Raw genomic sequence first — 20,940 nt, forward strand, 5'->3', positions numbered from 1 at the left:
AGGCGGTCAAAATCTCACATACAAATGGACGTATACAACATATAGCTGAGGAATATAACATAAGTATATGCATGTGATATATGGAAAACTGTTAGATGTCAGACATCCTGCAACGGCATGATGTAACATCTAAGGGCAGAGCCTATGTAGCATACGGGTAACGTATGCTCCGTGCTGAGTTCTATAGTAAGCAAGAGGATACCATATATTTGTACAATATACCGCTGTCCGGAGAACGGATTTTTTTCAGTGTAGCCTCTTACAAGAGCTTATTTCTAATATTCTTTTCTCTCAAACCGCAGTTGAAAAGTCTCAACTCCGTTGGTTAGAAAGGAAAAACAGGTACCTTTCTGAAAACATTTCGAAGTAATTGTCTTTTCGCCTAGTTTTACGTTCAACGATTATACACCAAGGCTTATGTAGAAAAAGTTATTTTCGGGAAATGTGTAAATGTATTGAACAATTCGGACGTTATTAACAAAACGGGATACAAGTACTCGTGCTTCCACCTTTCTTAATTTATATAGCTTTAATATCGATGGTAGCCTTGATGACGTAATTCATCGTCAATACGCGAGAAATGAAGAAATTCAGTTTAAGTCAACATCTGACTTATCTTCAATTCCATCATCTTCAGTCACGGAGAAGAAACATTTCTGCCTGGTTCAGTAGTGGAACATTATGCACTCATTACCAACGGATTGAGATCGATTGATAGATGGTCATTACAAATCGTATTCCGAATGAAAATTATTTCACAACTAAAGCATTGTTGCATAGCTTATTTTGTGATAGATTGTCGATTGTCAAAGAAAAGTACGTGTACCAAAAAAGTTACTTAAAATAGTCGAGAATATTAAGTTATTGTGTTTTTTCGTGCTCGTGAAAACTATTCACACATTTGTCAAGGACGATAACACGGAGAAACTTTAAGTATTGGCGAAGATACACGAATATCTTGTAAATCTACACTTTTCTACTTAGCCTGAGCTGTTACAGTGAAACGCGTCGTATTTCATGAAAAGATTTTTCTTACATTAATACCGTGTTCTTTCATAATAATAAATATCTTGCTTTTAGAAAACTGAAACAAAACATAATATAGATCAATTTACTTGAACTAATAAATAGAGAAATATTTCGAGTATCGAAAAAATAAGTTTTCGCAAGATGATGACATACATTTGCGTCTCAAAGAAATCCTCTAAAGTATATGTTTTACTTGCATTTGTGGTGGAAATATAGCAAAACTTATTCCAAATGTAATAGCTGTAACTAGCAATACAGGTATTGTTTAATACCATTTACAGTGTCATAAGTGACTGTGACTTTGTCATTTTAAGAGTAGTCAATCACGGCTTAGAATTGACCAGCTCTGTTAGTTTTAAGGATACGGTAATAGTTTCAGGCTCGTTAGAAAACTCTAGAAACGTCAAATAACGATTACTTCAGGACATTCTCCGGTATATTAATTCGCTCGTTTCAAATACATATATGCATTGTTAAATCTTAAAACAACAAATTGAGATTAACATTCGTTTGACTTTAAGACGTCATGTTTGAAGATGGTGATAGTGTATGATAAGTGGTCGTTATAAATAAAAATTTGTAAAATTGTCTGTGTCAAATGAAGCAACAATGAAGTTTCTATCTTAACACGTCGAGAAATACCATGATTTAAAATTTGATGTCCGTGTAAATGTGTAATGCATTTACGGCCGTGTTCTCGGGATAAATTACATTCACGGCTATCTTAATGTGGCCATATCTCGGTTTCCCCAAACAGGATATTTCATGGCCATTGAGGGCGTTATTTAGGATAACATTCTGAATATTTCCACTGATTTTCAGCTTATTATAAAGTTCCGGGTTATTCTGTAAAACATAAATGGAGTGGACTAAATCCCGTTATATTATTGAGTGTCAAAAAATATACCCTTTTGATATTCTCACAGTACAGATTTTAGCGAGAACGTTTTCTGTCATAAGTATCTTCAAGTATAAAAGTAACATAAGATAGAGGGAAATAACGTTTTGTTGATTCTTCTGTCAGTTCTAAAGCTAGTTTAAGAGGGATAATAAGTAACTGTACAAACGGATGTGATAGTAATTATTTTGAACAATTGAACAATAAATTCGTTTCCATTTTAAACACATTTCCTTGAGATAAGTTAAGAAGTATGTATGCCACATAACTTTCTCAGTGATGTTTGTAATTTAGTAAATAGGTCTTTTGACATTCCATCCGTGTTTGTTTCATTTTACTGAAGTTTCCAAAACACTAATTGCATTTATCTTGAGAGTTGTACTGATTCTGGGAATTTGTACAATTACTGTGATGATATAATTTCCATTTTTATATTGTTGTAATTTTGTATTTCGACATTTAGCCACTAACCATTGTAAAAATTACAGTTTGATTGAAATTTATATATAACGGTTTTCTTAATATACACGCTATTGTTACTTTCATTCTCTTATTTATTTATATATTACGATAAATAGTTATTCCACATTCCACTTTATTTCAAATATTCCTGTTTATTCAATGCAATAATATATAATTTTATTTCTATAGCTTCTCTTAGTAATCTTCTACGTTTCTATAAGTGGGATTACATATCACCGACTCATTATAAACAAAAGATTATGCTTTTCTTCTATTGCGTGTTATGCTAACGCTGACTTCTCTCGTTTATTTAATCTACTTGTATGCTTATCACATCTAGCCATATATTCTTTTTGCCCAATGTATGTCACGCAATATTCACTTGGAATTTACTAAAGATTAGACACTTAAGGAATTTACTAAAATCTACAAGTGGTCTGGTTAATATATGGTTAGCATATGTAGTTCATGTTTTTTGTATCTCTTTGACAGAAAAGAAGTTACACTCCCTTTTGGTGAGTTATGTGTTGAAATTTAGAATTATGACGTATCCATTGAAATTAGGTTTAATGGCGTACAACAAACACACATACACAAAGTTACTGAAGAACTAAATTAATGAATAATGAAATTAAAAGAGACAGATCTATTACTCATTGGATATAGTCAAAATAATTCTCAGATGCTATAGTCTTTCGCTTAGATACTAATTAATATTTCAGAGGGTTCTGGAAGCCTTAAGACTACAGAGTCACAAGCAGGGATTTCTGGAGATGAAGATGATATCACAAATGACAAAAAAGATGTCCTTACTGCGAAAGCTCTCGTAACAGTTGTTGAACCACCAGCAGAAAACTCTCTTCAAATGGCGAGCAATATTTCCAAACCTCATGAGAGCAATATCGCAGAAGTTCCTGAAAAACCTTTCATTAACACACCAGAATCAACGATAACTTTGCCAGCACAAGAAATGTCGACAGCAGCACCGGCGGTACCACCGCCTGTTCAATCACCTGACGTGATTTCATCCAACACATCACAACCTATTTCTGCAGCTGTGAATCTCAATGCAGCTGTTGGTGGAACTCCTCCTGAGGAAAGTAAGTATTTCAATTACACTATTGTTACAACTGTAGGCTATTAGAAAAATGAATCTTTTACAGATTTTCTATGCTATCTGGTCCCAGTCATTAATTTCTTCAATGCCTCAGACAAAGCATTTGTCTCACAAAATAATATCGTCTTAAATATGTTTGCTTGTTCTCATCGTCTTGTATTTTCTCTTCTTCTTCCTTTTTCTTTATGACTGTCGACAAGGATGAGATGGTATGGCAACATATCTGAACGCTTTGAAACAAACATGAATTTTTATTTTAAACATCATTTTCACTGAAGGTTTAGCTATCACTCATTAACATTTCAACATTATTTCCATAAGTAAACTGCTGGACAGTACTCATTTATGGGTCAAGACCCTATTGCCCATTTTGACTAGGAATCAGTAAGAACAAATTTTCATGAGGACAGTAAATTGTGAGTGGATACACTTGTACTTAATCTACTTGCACCAAATATGATATTTCATTTAGGAAAAATATCCATGACCATTTTACATAAGCCATAAACCAGGTCCAAAATGATAATTCATTATGGTTATAGAATTAAGTTAAGGATGCGTCAAGGATAATCTGTTATCTATGCAGTGCTGATAGGAATGCGATTAGTTTAAACTTGCGGAAGCAAGGCGAGAAGCTTAAACTCTTGGAAATATGATTAAAGCAAACAAGTAAGTAGTGTCATGGTTTAATCTTAATGATAAATTAGAAGTGAAAGTGCTATCTTTTTTCAAGGACATCTCAAAGTGAATCTGGTGGTTATGCCAAATATTATGTTAAATGTTGTACCTTCCTTAAGTATAAAGTATCTGTTTCAATAGCAATTGACGATTGTATTGTTGGAAAAATAAAAATTTTGAAATGAAAATTTAGTTGTAGCAGTACGAAATTAATCATGCTACTTGAAAATTTTCGAGATATGAAACAAAATAGGTTCATATCCAGTAATAGCAGGGAGTTATGCTACAATACATTCTGCATGAACAAACCTTTCATAAACATGTTCAGGCAGTGTAATTTGATAATACACGAAATTACATGTTTGGTGAAAATGGTTTCTGGTTCGATTTCAGACTTTTGATAGATTCTATTCGTACTCGAGTTCGTAGTCAAGAGTTTCCCGTTTCGTACTACATCTTCATTTCACACATTCCTTCGCGAAGATTGCGTGCCATACCATGGGTTGGATATAGAACAAAATATTTCCTTTTATTTCATTTGTTTGATTCCACGACAGTAAAACTCTTACACTTCTAGCTATAATGTCGATCTTTAGTTGTATTTTACAAATTTGCTCATCCGAATATACTGTTCGTTGAAGTTTCTTCTGAGGATGGATTAATTTTAACGAATACTTGTTATCTGCAAAACACTAATTCCAAAAATGCATAATCTTTCAATTGTGTTTGCTGGTGTGTCTGCTATTTTATCTGCATGGGTACAGTGAATACCATATTTAATCACTATACAGAGTGACTCACAAAGACTTTTACACTGTTTGAGTGTTAATATCAGAGAAGATATTGAAGATAACTTGTTCACGTTATTGCTATTTGGCACTTTCATGACTGGACTATGTATCCATTCATTTGCTTGTTTTTTTCCACTTCCATTTCTTATGTTTCTCTTTAATTATCAGGTCAGTTGCCAATAACAACAAGTAATTAATAAGAATGTTGGGAACCTTTCTCTTTTTACCAATGAAAGTGTATTTTAAAGTGTTTCTGCGAATGTGAGAACACGAAAGAATTACAAAGACGATGGTGCCTAGAGCTCGATACTCCACCATCATTACTAAAGTACTCGAGAAGTTTAAGAGGGAAAGAACTGTATGTGAAGCGAAGAAGAGACAGTGTAGGAGGACGAACAGCGAACGGGAGAGATGGATGTAGTATTACAAACTTACACAAGGTCTTCTCAGAAGTCCATACAGCAAGCTTTGATTGAATTATGTGTAAGCAAATCAGGTGTTCACCACATTTTAAAGCAAACAAAATGGAAACCCTACATTCCGAGGTTGTTTGAAGATATGTTAAACGCCTCCTTTGTGAATGGGTTTCCGATGATGAATAAATGACTGATTTTATTTTTTGGTCTGATAAGGCGAATTTTAAATTGAGTGTTATCGTCAATCACCACAGGTGCGTGTTCTTGGGAAAAGATATTTGGTCTAGGAATTAATTCGTGCGGTTGGTACGCACACATTGAAGCTGTAGTACAAACACAAAATACATAAATACCTTAAGACAAATATTGTCCATCGCTAGCCACCACTTTCGCCCATCTGTCAGGCAATGTACGGATTCCGTGGCGAAAGAAGTCCTCATCCTTGGAAGCGATCCAGTCAGAGACCCATGTTTCGATATCTTCTGAAGAAGTAAACCGCTGTCCAATCAAATCGTTGTTCATGCAATCGAACAAGTAGTAGTCCGAAGGAGCAACGTCTGGTGAATACGGCGGGTGGGGTAAAACTTCCCATCCGACATTTTCTAAATAGGTTTTGACCGGTTTTGCGACATGTGGGCGAGCGTTATCATGTTGAACAATAAGTTTATCATGTCTGTTCTCCCATTCTGGTCGTGTTCTGGCCAGAGCTTGCTTCAAACGCATTAATTGTCGTCGATAACTTTCTCCATTCATAGTTTCACCCGGTTGCAGCAGCTCATAGTACACCACACCTTTCATATCCCACCATATGCACAGCATAACCTTTGCACAGTGAATATCTCGTTTTGGTTGTGATGGACCTGGTTCACCTGGTTTCACCCAGGCCTTTTTTCGTTTAGGGTTCTCGTAATGGATCCACTTCTCATCACCCGTAATAATTCGATACAGAAACCCCTTTCTGCTTTGTCGTTGAAGCAGCAATTCGCAAATGGTTTTTCGTCTTTCAACGTCTCTGTCTTTCAATTCATGTGGAACCCAATGTGACATCTTTTGAATCATTCCCATGGCTTTCAAGCGTTTGGAGACTGTTGTTTGATCAACGCCTAATGCTGCTGCAAGTTGTTCCTGCGTTTGACACGAATCCTGCTCGAGCAATGCTGTCAATTCTTCGTCTTGAAATTTTTTTGGCTGTCCAGCTCGCTCTTGGTCTGCCAAGCCGAAATCACCACTTCTAAACCGTGCAAACCACTTCTGACACGTTCGCTCAGCTAGAGCATGGTCACCATACACTTCCACCAAAATACGATGACTTTCAGTCGCACTTTTCTGCATGTTAAAGTAATGCAGCAGGACACCCCGCAAAAACATTTTATCAGGCACAAATTGCGCCATGTTCACTTAACTACAAACTGGTGTTGTTGACGCTTTAATCCACTGCCCTATACTACGAACGATACGCGATGACAGGGGTTTGCAACACATGTGTGGATACACGGAACTGTGGGACGCTCCGTTCGTTGCGCCATCTCTTGTCCACCCGCACGAATTAATTCCTAGACCAAATAGTTCGCATGTCATGGAAGAACGGGCTGTTAATTTTTCTGGTTTGTCAATGTGGTGTGGTATGTTTGTCAGAGGACTTGTTGGACTATTCTTTTTTTCAAATAAAAGTGACAAATGTGGATTACTTTAACATGTCGCAGAAAAAATTGTGCCAGCTGGTCATATACTGTACCTACATGAAGATTATATTTCAACAGCACGGCACACCACCATATTACCATCTAGACGTACGGTAATTCCTCGATGAAACGAGAGGTGGGTAGGTCGACGAGGTAATGTTGGGTTTTCACTCAGATCTCCGATCTCTCAGAGTTGACTTCTTTCTCTGGAAACCACTGAAGAACGCTGTCTACGCCACTGCACCACGAACGATCAATGTCATAAGAGAGGCGATTGGGACTGTCTGAAAATATATTCCAATAAAATCCATATCTCATGTTTGTCGGTCTGTAATACAGCGTTGACAACGATGTATTACTGCCAATGAAAACATTTTAAACATGTTCCACATTAGAAGTTCATCAATAATGTTTTCAACATCTTTATGACTTTAAAACTCATTTTGTTTATTTTGGTTCTAGTAATTCACGGTCAAACAGTGTAAATACGTTTGTGGGACACCATGTGTTAGCTTCTTCCTACTTTTTCCGCTCCATAATTTAGTTGTCAATATTAAAATAAATAACGTCTTTTTTTCTATTCTAATCTTCAGGTTTGAATAGTTTTATCATGACATTCTTCTCGATCAACTTTGCTGACGCACCATAAAATGAACATGTAGTCGAACGATTGATAGCCGAAACAATTTTTCTCCTTGTTCTTCTTGGTTAAGTAATTTTTTCATTTGTTTCATGCAACTTTGCATTTTAGAGTATTCACAACTACACTTTTTATTTTCATATCTTTCCTAACGCAAAATGTTTTATAAATATCAACATGAACGATAGAACATGTGAGAAATTTTCTATTGTGTAAAAGAGTGAGAAATCAAATGAAATATTCTTCCATATTCAAGGGCTGTAAGCCATATTGTCGCATTCAATTTAAGAAGCGGGAATGATAAATGCAAGTTAATGTTGATGAAGAAGTGCGTAAAGTGAAGATAGTAGAGGAAAGAGATAACTCCTGGGAAACACTCTGGTACGTGCTAGTGTATTTCTCTAACTATTCGTATTATGTGGTGGTGAAATTTTTCTTTCGTCTTCTTTTGAGTATCTTTCCTTCTTGGGTGTTATTTCTTTTTTACTATTTATTTTCAACTTCATCCAATTTGTTCTGATGAAAATCGCTAGAAACCTATCGCTTTTTCGTCTGAATATTTCCAGCACTTATTTATACCACTCACATAATTTTCACGATTCTTCTATAACATGTAGTTAGAAGGCTTTTATTTTATATGTATCTTCTGTTAAAGTCCATGTTTCACATCTATGCAACACTTCGAATTATACACAGGTATTAATCATCTTTAGTTTCTTAATTTCTATGTTAATGTTTCCGGGAAAGTGTCTCCTTTTTCCATCCTTTGTCTTCTTTGCTTGGACTATTCTGAACTTTACATCTTGACTATATTTGTCTTGACATTCTACTTCCATTGGTATTTTTAGTTATTTTCTTTATATATATATATATATATATATATATATATATATACAGATGGTGATCAGAAAAATGGAAACACCTGAACGAAATTGCAACTTACCAGATTAATATGGTGTCGGGCCACCTTTCGCCTTCAGAACAGTCTTGATGCGACGTGAGATGGAGGCATAGGGATCGTGAATGGTAGCAAGTGGAATTTTACACTATTCCTCGTGCAGGGCATCGGCCAGTTCTGTGAGAGGGGATGGAGGTGGAAATCGTCGCCGGAGTCGTGTTTCCAAGACGGACCACAGATGTTCAATTATGTTGAGCTCTGGGGATTGGGCGGGCCAGGGGAAGTTTTGAACTTCATCCCGATGTTCCTCAAACCACGCTGCAACAACGCCAGGTGTGTGAATGGGTGCATTATCATCCTGGAAGATGGCGTCATTGTCCGGGAACAACATCCGGACCATAGGATGCAAGTGGTCTCCTAAAATTGCGACATAATCGTTGGCAGTGATTCGTCCGCTAAGTGTGACCACAGCATCCAATGAAAACCATGATATGGCGGCCCACAGCATCACCGAGCCGCCGCCATGTTTCACAGTTTTGCGGAGACACTGCAGATCATAAGCTTCTTTGGGCGTTCTCCACACATAAACACGGCCCGTGGTTGGGAATAAGGTGAAGGATGACTCATCCGACCATATCACACGTTTCCAGTCCTCAACGGTCCAAGTTGTATGGTTGCGGCACCATTTGCGGGATTTGAAAGCGTTATGGTCCCTGATGAGCGGTTTGGCCCGTGCAACACGACCCCGTAAGTTCATGTCATGTAATTCGCGGCGGACTGTGATTGTCGAAACAGGGTGGGAGAGGTGCTGATTGAGTTCCTGCGTCACTTGCTCCGCAGTGGCACGACGGTTCTGCGTGACAATGAGCTTTAATACCCGGCGTGACCTGTCACTCATGATTTTCTTCCGCCCACTGTTCCGCTTCCCCGATGTGGTTTTCCCGTCCGTTGTGTAGGCCGTCATCACCTTCGACACTGACCCACGCGACACACCTACCACAGTAGCCACTGCCGTCACATTCACTCCACATAACCGCGCACCAACAATTTGCCCTCTGAAAATCTGAGAGGTCTCCCATTTTACATTACTTCCGTCTGCTGCAGCCACTGGACACTGCTGTTCCACTGCGCCTGACATAGTATGGAGACCGACCTAACACACCACCACCAGCGGTCCGGCACGGCGGGCGCCACGACACCACTGCCAATCCATACATCTCACGTTTTGCCAACTACAGGTGTTTCCATTTTTCTGATCACCATCTGTATATATATATCTTATAGTCTAAGAAGTAGTCAGCCTTTTGTTCACGAAATGATGCTATCCTCTTAAATCTCAGGGTATATGGATCCAAGTGACCTAGGCCTACGCAGCGTAACATAGCAACTTGAAATTTGGGTCGGGACAAAATTATTTTTAAATCTACCTACTTTGTAATTATGTACAAAACGACAATGGTACTAATGTGATAGACGGTCCCCAAGTTCATCATTTTCTTCACTTTTTTAAAAATAATTTTATGATTACGGGTAGGTATGGTAGATAAGGTTTGGTTAGGTAGGTTACATGCGTTGCTTACCTTGCTACTTTTTGTTCTATTGCTGAGAAAAAGTGTGCAGCATCCAGTAAAAGCTCTGTAGTTACGTTGCAATCTGCACAACTTGTCATAACAGGTGTCACACTCCTACGTAAAACGGCTGTGTTATGACAAGCAATTCTTTAGTCCATTCTAATTAGGACTTTCAAAGACCAAATTCCTCGTCCGAACAATAAATAGAACAAAAGGTAAGTTTACTATGGGCAGAACAGAATAGGTGCACATACACTTGAACCTAAACTAAATAGAAGGGGAACGTCCGTACTAAATGAAACATTAATGAAATATTTCTTTACGAAAATGAACAAAATTGCTTTAGACGTTAATAGGAAAATTGTCGGTGATAACCTTACCCTAACAGTAAACTATTCTTTCAGAATGTTTGCATGACGAACGAGTGATGTCTTATTGTTGGGTAATTGGTAATACGTTCATTTATTAAATGTGATTGAGAAAATTGTGCGGAAAGAACCTATCCCGTACAGTAAATTACACCTTATATATTTTTCAGAGTAATGATTCACCAACGGTGACAGCTGTATTTGAAAAGAGTTAATTATTTTAAATTTTGATCCTTCATTAAACTACTCTTATTTTTAGGTGTCAGAGGAAAGTTCGAAACGATAGAATATAATGAAAATCTCATGTCTAAAAGGCGGTCCAGATGCGTTGAACAGTATGGTAGCAGGTAAAAACGTGGCTGAACCGACAAGCGAACAGATGGACAGACATTGAAAAATCATTTTCTTGATATGTAGAGACCATGAAACCTGAATACATTGAAATATCGAATTCGATTTTTATCACTATCACTAAACGTTCTTCTTTATTCGCTTGAATCTGAAAACGAATAAGCCTATACCGACAAGTAAGGTAATAATTTGTAATCTGAAAATTGAATGAGTTTCGTTTAATGTGTTGACATGCTAGAAAAAAGCTTATGGCTGTTTGTTATATCATTTTGATATCAGTTTCTCACGCTAGTGTTTAAGTTAGAGGAATGGTATGATTGTCTTTCATACCTATGTTATCTTTCGGAAGCATTCGTGTTCCGCGCACCTGCTCCTCTATAATTTAGTTTTGTTCAAAGAAAGCATTATTTATTATTTACACAGACTTATGATTGTATTTCTTGCACTTATGGATATGAAAGAAAGAGATAGGGAGAAAGTCAATACTCTAAACAGAAAACACACACAAACAAACAAGAACAATAATTTAACATCAGCTTTTATCTTTCTTTTTCTCATGACAATAAGCTTTTCTACTTCATTTGCTGTTTAACATGTCATGTTTGGAGCTAAGATTGGAAAGGCTGCAGGTCGAGTATATTTTTATTCTGTTCCTGACTCACACAAACTCGAAGTGAGTTGAAGTTGGTCTGCTGTGCAAAAACGGCGATGGAACAGCAAGCATAAAAGACTTAAACTGTAAGCAATCGCTGTTACCAATAGTACTCTAATTCTGAATAAATACTTCGATTAAAGGACACTATCAATAAGTTATTTCGTTATTGTATTGTTTCTGTTGTTATTAACATGACAATTATACACTTCCTGTAACGTTTTGTAAAAGAGGATGAGATGGGATGGGATTCGATCTGGTGTCAAAATAGTATTGGTACTACTAGTCCAGCACTCTACCCATCTAAATACGAAGACTACTCTTGTGGTTCTCTTTATCTTAATAATTTCTCACATCCGTGGTGCATGTCTCTTCCAACCTCAAGAGAAGAGCTTTCCTATTTTTCTATATTTTCGTACGATATTTTGGTTACAGAATGAAATTTATATTTCGTAGAAAATTTGGACCTAGTTTTAACCAATAAATGCAATATTTTACTCCACTTTCCAGTTCCTTGAGCCAAACCCCTACTGAAAATTGTAAAATTCCAATTCCTCTGCAATATTGCTCTGCTAGTGCAAGAATCCCTCGAAAGCATGATTGCCAGTATACAGAAAAACAAACATAATTTTGTTTTTTGCTTATATGTTTTATTATTTTATTGTATTATTTAGAAATATCTACTTATATGGATTTCTTTCTATTATTTCTACTTATTAATAAGTGAGTTTTATCCAAAAACGTAAGGAAAATTGAATAAATGGGAAAATCGTGAGTTACAATATATGGGCAATTTTTTTTTTTTTTTTTTGAGCGTATGAGTACATTGGTTATTGCCCTTAAATTACTCTTTGTTTTTAATTAACGCTATAATGGTCGTTCAAGAAATATTTTTCCATTATCGTATATCATATATTTTATTGATAACAACGATCCTTCTTTGTTCTTGCCAGGCACATTCTTAATTAATTCATTTCATATATCATCTATCTCAATTGCCTTTCAATCCTTAATCTCGGATATTAACTTTCAAATTCGTTCCGAAAAATGTTATGCTCTTTATTATCCTCTCGTATTTAATTTTATACTTCAACATCTAGACCTATTCTTACTATAATACAAGTTCTCAACATAGTGTCAACATACATATTAGTTACGTAAAGGGACTAAGAAAATTATTTGAAAGGTTTTCATATGAACATACTTAAGAAAACGGAAGTATTAGACGTTTGTATTTTGTATTTATACTAGCAATTTACGTTATTGCATATATTATATATAACTAACCTTTTTATTTTAAAGTGAAACTTCCTTCAGATTCTTCAGATGATATGAAGAATGTAGCCGCAGGTGGAGAAGCAGCAGGCATTAGAAGTATTGCAGAAGGTGCGAAAAATGCCACACCAGCTGCAGTGAAGAAACCAGCTCACACAGTTGTAGAGACAGTGACTTCCTCTGGTCTTACACTCGGCGACGATGCTGGTGAAGATCTTGAGGATGATCCTGGTATGTATGGTTCTCTTTCTAAACTACTTACGGAACTTGATTCCACCATTGTCTGAAATCTCCCATGTAATTAATGCAATTGAACAAATACAATGACATTAATCAAAACGTAATGTAATTTTTGTCTTTGATTCATTAAAATATAAATTTATATTTTGTTTTGGATTGTATTTGTCATAGCCAAACCAAATAGATTCAAGCAACAGTCCAATTTAATCATGGTAATTGAAATATAAAGTATAGAATAGTAAAGAAGGATAATTTTGTTTTTAAGATAAATCCTTTATAATAATATATTTATATAGAACTACTGTACGTACATGCCTAGTTATTGTATTGTTCATGTTATATAGTAGTAAGTATTATACTTCTAAAAGTCAACTATCAAATTCTGCCCTTTAGGCTAAATGAGACGATGAGAAATGATGGCAATAAAATAAATGGTGAAAGAACAATGCGTAACACTCATACAGGTAGGGATTATAATCAGAACACACATATTTTTCAATAGCAAATTGAATGCAATAGGTAGCTCAATTGACTAAGCAGGAGTCTTGTTACTTTATTAACACATTTTCAGCAAATGGATTGCCATCGCATGTTTCTGGCTTTCTGTGTGCTATTTCTTAATTCGAGTTTGAAAGATCTTGTCTCCCAATTACAACGAATATTGTGTTTTATAACCAAGACCAAAGTTTTCGCAACAACCATTAGTTTCAGTGGAGGCAAATGAATCCATGAAAACGTTACCTTGTATAATGTGCACAAACCATACGCGTACTTACTATTAAATGCATTCCGTATATGATATCAAATATTTAATTGTGATCAAACATCGGTACAGCTATTCCCTCAGATTTCTGTATTAGGTGAATGTTTCCTATAACAGTGATTGCCAAACTTATGAAGTTTCTGAGCTACCGTAAAGTTTTTAAAACCAACTATGGGATATCAACCAAAAGAACTACCAACTTTTTAAAATCGTACATTTGTTTATTGCCTATAAAGTTACATTTGTACTGCATATGAAATCAAACTATCCAAGTTAGCAAATGTCTAATATACACTCAAAAAATCAAACTATCCAAGTTAGCAAATGTCTAATATACACACAAAAAATCAAACTATCCAAGTTAGTAAATGTCTAATATCCACACAAAAAATCAAACTGTCCAAGTTAGCAAATGTGTAATATACACACGAAAGACATAAAGTGCACATCCCACGCATACAATTAGCTGTGAGATGAAACTGACAATGGCAGTAGTGTGGGAGAAACAAGCAGTTGTTTCGTCAGCGCCTCGTTACCGTCAGGTCAGTGAAGGAATCAAGGCTACACGCCCCAAGTGTTAACGCGATCTACCGAAAATATTCCCACGCTCGATCGACGATTTGGTGATCATTGCTGTATATCAATCAGTAAAAATTCTGTACGCCTGATCCTCAATCATAGAAGTATTCTAGCACATGACAATCGCAAGGTTAAACGTATGTAATAACATTGATTTCAATTATCTTCCACACTTGAGAAAGGTTTAATCCTCGTCATAAAATCCTAGACAGTCTGATGAAACCTAAATCCAAAAGATGAAATTAGATCCTTAGGAATTTCTTTTACGTTTGGCTGAATTTCTCTGGATTTTTGTCCCCAGACAAGGCTGAAAGTTTAAAGATAATATTACTGAAGCATAATGTTGTATGATTAACGTTATAATTTGGGCAGGTACTTTCTTTGGTTAGCGTATATAGTCTTTATTTAAGCTTCGAAGAAATACTAATACAAGAATTTCCGCAAAATAAAATGCTGTAGAAACAGTCTCCACAAGATATTTTTTAGTAATATCAAATTATGTCTACGTAAGTTCAATCTTTGTCGTAGTCGAGATCAGACAATGAAAGTAACAACAACATTTACAAGAACCCTTCCCGGAATGTGCCGAACTTTATATTGCGACTTGTATATAAAACTATTGTTAGAACAAACATAAAATTATCATGTGAGTTTAGAGTCAACACTTGGAGGCTTATCATAAGACTTTGAAATTGAACTTGCTCGTCCAGCCTTTCACTACATGATCTACATATGCGTACAAATTCGTATTTTCTTAAGAAAGAGAACATTACAAAAATGAATATTATGAAACTACATGATAGTATCTGTATTGAAAACGCAATGGAGGTGGTTTTTCCAGAAGGTGTTCTTCGTGACAGGCTTCTCGTACTTGTAACGGATGCAGCTAGGAATATGGTGAAAGCAATAAAAGCTTTGAAAGTTCTATATCCCAAAATGATCCACACTACCTGTCTGGCACACGGAGTTCACAGACTATGTGAAGAAATTAGAGCAAGAACCCCAACGTAGATCGCTTTGTGTCAAATATGAACAAAATTTTCTTGAAGTGTCCATCACGACACCAGGCCCTAAAGCAGGCTGTACTGGATATTGCTTTGCCGCCACAGCCGGCGGTGACACGGTGGGGAACATGGCTTAAAGCAGTTCAATATTACTGCGCCAATCTGCCTATTCTTGCCGAAATAGTTGCTGGATTTCAAAATGAAGATGCAGCATATATTAGTGTTTTCAGGAATCGCTTAATAATATTAAATGAAAAGATGATATTGTGTACATTTCTGCAAATTTTGGGTTTCTGGTGTCATCTGTTAAGCGATTGGAGACAAATTGTCTCAGTGTTCAAGACTGTCTTGAAACTGTAGATGTTAAGTGAAACTGTAAGTTGTCACAGCAAAGGGACCAACAGCAGATTTGGTGAAAGTTCACTGCCATCCTAAACAATAATCCAACTTTATTGTTCCAATAATATGGAACTTTCACCAACATCGGCTTGTTCTTAATGGTGACGGAGAATTAACTCTCAAAAATGTTGAAGAAGATTTAACACCTGCAGATACAGTATGTTTGAGGTTTGCTCCTGTGCCTTTGTGGTATGTGGAACGTACATTCTCAAGTTACAAGTCGCTGCTTGTAGATAATAGGCAAAGTTTCACAGAAGAGAACCTGAAGAAAGTCTTCGTGTCACAATGGAATGCTTAAAATTACTTTCGCCTATTGTTTTGTCCGATCTTTATTTATCAAGTGTATAGCATAGTATGACATTGAAATATATACATTCTCTCCATTGTGGAGTGTGTGTGTTCAACTAAAAGAAACTGAAATCACAAGTTCTAGAGATTCGTTACAAGTTGTTCAAATTAAGACGAAAAACCTTCTATAATTGTTTTATTGAAAAATGTTCCTTTTGTAACAGTAAGCTAAATACAATAAAACATTAAAAAATATGAGAGAACTTGCTTTAAAATTCTGTTTAGAAACACAACTGGAAAATGTTCCCTCTGTGGCTGTCAACTAAGTTCAAATAAAACATTTTTAAAAATACCAAAAAATGACCCCCCAAAATGTTCCCTAAAAATGAGTTTGTAAATTAAGTACTCATATTCTAATTTTTTCTGTGTTTTGGGGAGATATTTTTTGACTTTTTTTTAAAAAAAAATTCGTGACATTTTTTAAAATTTTTATGACATATTTACATACAAATTTTACAGTTTTATAGGGCATAAAGTCCCGGGCCCTAGTAATTAATGTTGAGACTAATCGAGACGAGAAATAAAGTTTTCTTGTCTCATCTCGTAAATTTTTAGAATGTTGCTCTTGTCCCGATTCCCGAAAAAAATTTCTCTTCTCGTCTCTATTTTCGAGAAGCCTCTCGTCTGGTCTCGTAATTTTCTAGGCTATGAAAATATCTCGTAAATCCATTGCAATTATCTGCCATACTAAATTGTAATTTATGTTTATAAATTACACAAGCCAACAGTGAAAATGTTAACTATATCGACCACGCTGATTACGTAAACGACAATGAAAAACTTGAATTAGCTCTCATTTCCATGTTAAAGGGGGTCATTTAATTATAATTATTATATTTTATTAGCATTCATTTTCAGTCCATTCCCATATAGGTTTCAAATTCCGCTGATGGTAGAATAATTAAGTTTCCTGCAGGCAACAATAGCTGTGTGTATTTTGTCGTTATTTTTAGCCAGGGCTCGAACCAGGATCTTACAATGTTATGCAGGAAGCACTTATCGAATCCAACAATATAATTCTTCCTGCTCTTCATATAAAACTGGGCCTAATGAAAAACTTCGTTAAGACCATTGCCATAACTGGTGGCGCGAGAAATTTCCACGTCTTAATGAGGCGAAAATAAAAGATGGTATTTTTGTGGGTCCCCAGATACGCAAACTCTACAAAGATGAGCATTCAACATCATCCTGACAGATGATGAAAAGTTAGCTTGGGATGCCTTTGTTCAAATATCAAGGAACGTTTTAGAAAATAAGAGAGCAGAAAACTATAAGGCTCTTGTGGCAAATTTCCTGTACTGCTACGATAGACTGGGGTGCAACATGTCCTTAAAGTTACATTTCTTAGATCCCCACTTGAACTTATTTCCTCACAATTGTGTTGTTGTAAGCGACGAGCACCACAAGCAAATTTCGGACATGAAAAATGAGATACCAGGGAAAGTGGTATGCATTAATGATAGCCGATTACTGTTGGACACTAATTAGTGAATCAGTAGCAGAAAACTACAAACGACAGGCAAAGCGGTTGCACCTTCAGTGCCCTTCCTCCGAAGGATAGCAACAAGGTAAGTCGATGCATAAGCTTATGAAGGCAATAACGTAAAATTATCATAACTTCAAAACGAGAACTAATCTTGGATTTTCATTAGCTTGAGTTGAGTTGATTTTAGTTTAGCATCCCTTTCAGCAGCGAGGCTATATGAGACGTGGACCTACTGATTAACGTGGAATCCGAACCACATGAGCTCCCGCCGGGAATCGAACCCGAGTCTCCCACGCCAAGGATTTTCATTAGCGTTTTCGTTATCAGCATACCAGAAAACATAAAGATTAGCGGTTTGCATGCCAGTTACAGAAAGAAAGTAAAATTTTGTTGGCTAGTGTTATTAATATGCACGATTCGATATCTTTAACAATAATATTATTAATAATAAATTGATTACAGTACGCATTTATGTTAATAGTGTCGTATAATCATATAATACGTTTTAAAGGGGAGTAAGTTTCATGTATTGTTTTGAGTCATGGATACTTTATGCTGTGCCGCGAGGAGAAAAGTTTGAGGAACACTGCAGTAAAGAATAAAACTCAGCATTAAACTAACTAACAATTTATGTTCTTTTGGATGATATCGCTTTCCTATTAAATATTCTCATTCAGTTATTTTTGGAGTTTTAATAAGAAGAAGGAGGAGGAGCAGGAGAATAGTAAAACATCGCAGGTAGTCAGAGACGTACGCAGGGGTAGGTTTTGGGGGGTCCGGATCTCCCGAAAATCCCGATTTTCTGCAAATTTTGTCTAATTCTAAGGGTAAGTTTACAAATATTAATATAATTTATCCTCAAATTGTATTTGAACCCCCCAAGTTCCTTTAACCTCTCCCGAAATAAATTCCTGCGTACGTGCCTGCAGGCAGTCCACATCAGATCCTTTAATTTTAATTGACTTCCACTCGATATCTGTAGTACGTAACTCCTGTTTTATATCAAGTTTTACACGTTAGAGATAAGAGATTTAGGGGCAGTGTTAGCCAAAATATTCAGCTCTTATTCATCGTCCAAATTTACTGATTAATTGGTTGATTTCTATTTAGGTCCTCTTTCAGCGGTGAAGCTAATAGGGTAACTTAGATTTTAAAGTGGGATCCCAAACTGTGTAGTGAGTTCGTTGTTCTCTCCCTGAGAATTACGCTCCCTCGTGACTATATTGTTAACTAACGAGCTTTTGGCTCGGGAGACAAATTCGATTCCAGACAGGAGTTCATGTGGTTCGGTTCCCATGTTAAACTCTAGATCCAAATCTCTTATAAACTTGGTGTTGAAAAGACCGCTCTAATCAAATCCAACCGTTCACCGAAGATATGTGCATTAGCATTTTTTTTTTTTTACTTTATTGAAGCGAACATCTACGAAGCTTCTACCATTCGTCTCCATCGGTAATTTTGTGTGTCTGCCAGTCTTCCATCTTTTGTTCCACGATACTGCAGCTCGTAAAATGTATCCGATTTTAATGAAATTTAGCATGTGGGTTCCTTTAACAGTCGCACAGACCTTTGTTGTTTTCGTTGCAATTTATTTAAAACGGTGGGGTAAAAGAGGATAAATTCCACTCGATGTGGCAAATTAAAGTACCTCGCATAAGTGAAGTATAAAATTACAATGATCTTCTCAGTTTGCGGTTTTAAAGGATGAAGGGGTAAATTTACACTTCTCCTTCATATTTAAAAATAAACTCTTCTACAATTATCATTAACAAAAGTTTGATTATGATGTAATATGGTGAATATCTTTTCGAAGTTTTCAACTTATAACTCCTGAATTGAGCTCAAAATCAGTAAAACAAAAAGAACAGGTTCACCCTTTTCCTTCTCGAGTAAAACAATACATTATAACTTACATAAATATAATTCGATTTTATAGAATTCTTTGGGTCTTTCCCCACAACCTTCAGTTTCTATAATTAAAATAATTCACTAATGAAGGAAACTTTAGTCTTGTATTGTAGGCAAATAATTCTGCTCCTGATTAAAAAATGCCAGTTAATTTTCTTACAGGAATAGATTTTCATGCAATATGACACTTTTTTTATGCAACATAATAATCGCTGCTATTTTTTTTCTGAAATCAATTGAGAACGATGTACGAACTTTTTTCACGATTTTCTCAAATATAATTTTCAGCTTTGTTGATTCTTCATAGATAAACATTTCATTCACTCTCCTCATATTTGTAATTACTTTCTCGTCACAAAATCCACAAGGTGTAATTTATTTTTTGACTATGAATTTCTTCGAAGTTGTCCAAAAGTACCCTTAATTTTGTTCTTATATAAAAAATAATTGTTTCTGTAATAACTGAAGGTTAACATGATTTGATTTACGAAATTGAAGCGAGAAAATTTAGTGTGATGGCCCGTACATTTTACTTATTAACTCAAAGTAATTTGTGGCATCAACCATGCTTGACGTAGGTAAATTGTGTCGTTTGGATTTCTTCACCATATAGCCTATGTTTCCAAGAAAAGTATCAACAAAATTAATTAGTCGCATACTTTATGAAATCTTTCCCTTTTATGTCCTACATTTATGTTCTATAGTCTAAAGAAGACGGTGATGATAATGAATGCAATGGTGAGATAAAGGAACTGAAAGGAAAGGGAAGAATCACAAGAAAAGGCATGCATACGTGTTTGTCTAACACAAAGCCCTCTTGCGTAAGCTGGAACCCTACGCACCTAAAGTGAGCATCCTACCACTACTCGGCCACAGTATATATACAGGCCTAATATTTATGTATGTGTGTGCGTGCCCCTTCCTTGATGACCTTCTCGCTCCGCAACTTACCTAATACACTTGACCCACGACCCACTGACACACTCCATCTCTGCTTTACATTGATATGGTGACTTGTGACCGCTTCCAGTGTACCAGGTTTCGGGTTCAATTGCTGCAGGGCAATTTGAAATTTGAACCCGTTACAGTAATTTGGTTTCTACCTAAAACTATACGTCTACTGAAAATGTATACTAAACTGTAATTATCCGAACAAAATAAGCGAAGTCGGATACATACATTGAGTCACAACAATATAGAAGTCATTATTTTAAACTATCTCTTGGAGAATTTAATTTAAGTGAACTGGTGAACATTGCCTTAATCGCGGGAGATATTATGTTCGCCTGAGGCCAGCCATTCTAATTTCTGTTTTATCTTCTGCCCCAGTTTGTCATACCTGTAATATTATGCTTCTCATTTTACGTTCTCCAAGCTTCTGGGTA

At 35.9% G+C, this 20,940-nt stretch overlaps 1 protein-coding gene across 3 annotated transcripts in view; it reads left to right on the forward strand.

The window, feature by feature from the left end:
* The window catches only part of LOC145679883 (uncharacterized), a 140,724-nt gene extending 127,607 nt beyond the window's left edge, over positions 1–13,117 (forward strand). For all 3 annotated transcript variants that reach the window (XM_081750393.1, XM_081750395.1, XM_081750394.1), the window contains exons 14-15: positions 3,112–3,489; positions 12,856–13,117. In XM_081750393.1, coding sequence (XP_081606519.1) covers positions 3,112–3,489; positions 12,856–13,115 — 638 coding nt within the window. In that variant the 3' untranslated portion in view covers positions 13,116–13,117. The remainder of the gene's footprint in view (positions 1–3,111; positions 3,490–12,855) is intronic.
* The last annotated feature ends 7,823 nt before the right edge of the window (positions 13,118–20,940 follow it).

The sequence above is a fragment of the Thermobia domestica genome, chromosome 2 (genome assembly GCF_964235325.1).
Source record: "Thermobia domestica chromosome 2, izTheDome1.hap1.1, whole genome shotgun sequence".
Taxonomy (NCBI): domain Eukaryota; kingdom Metazoa; phylum Arthropoda; class Insecta; order Zygentoma; family Lepismatidae; genus Thermobia; species Thermobia domestica.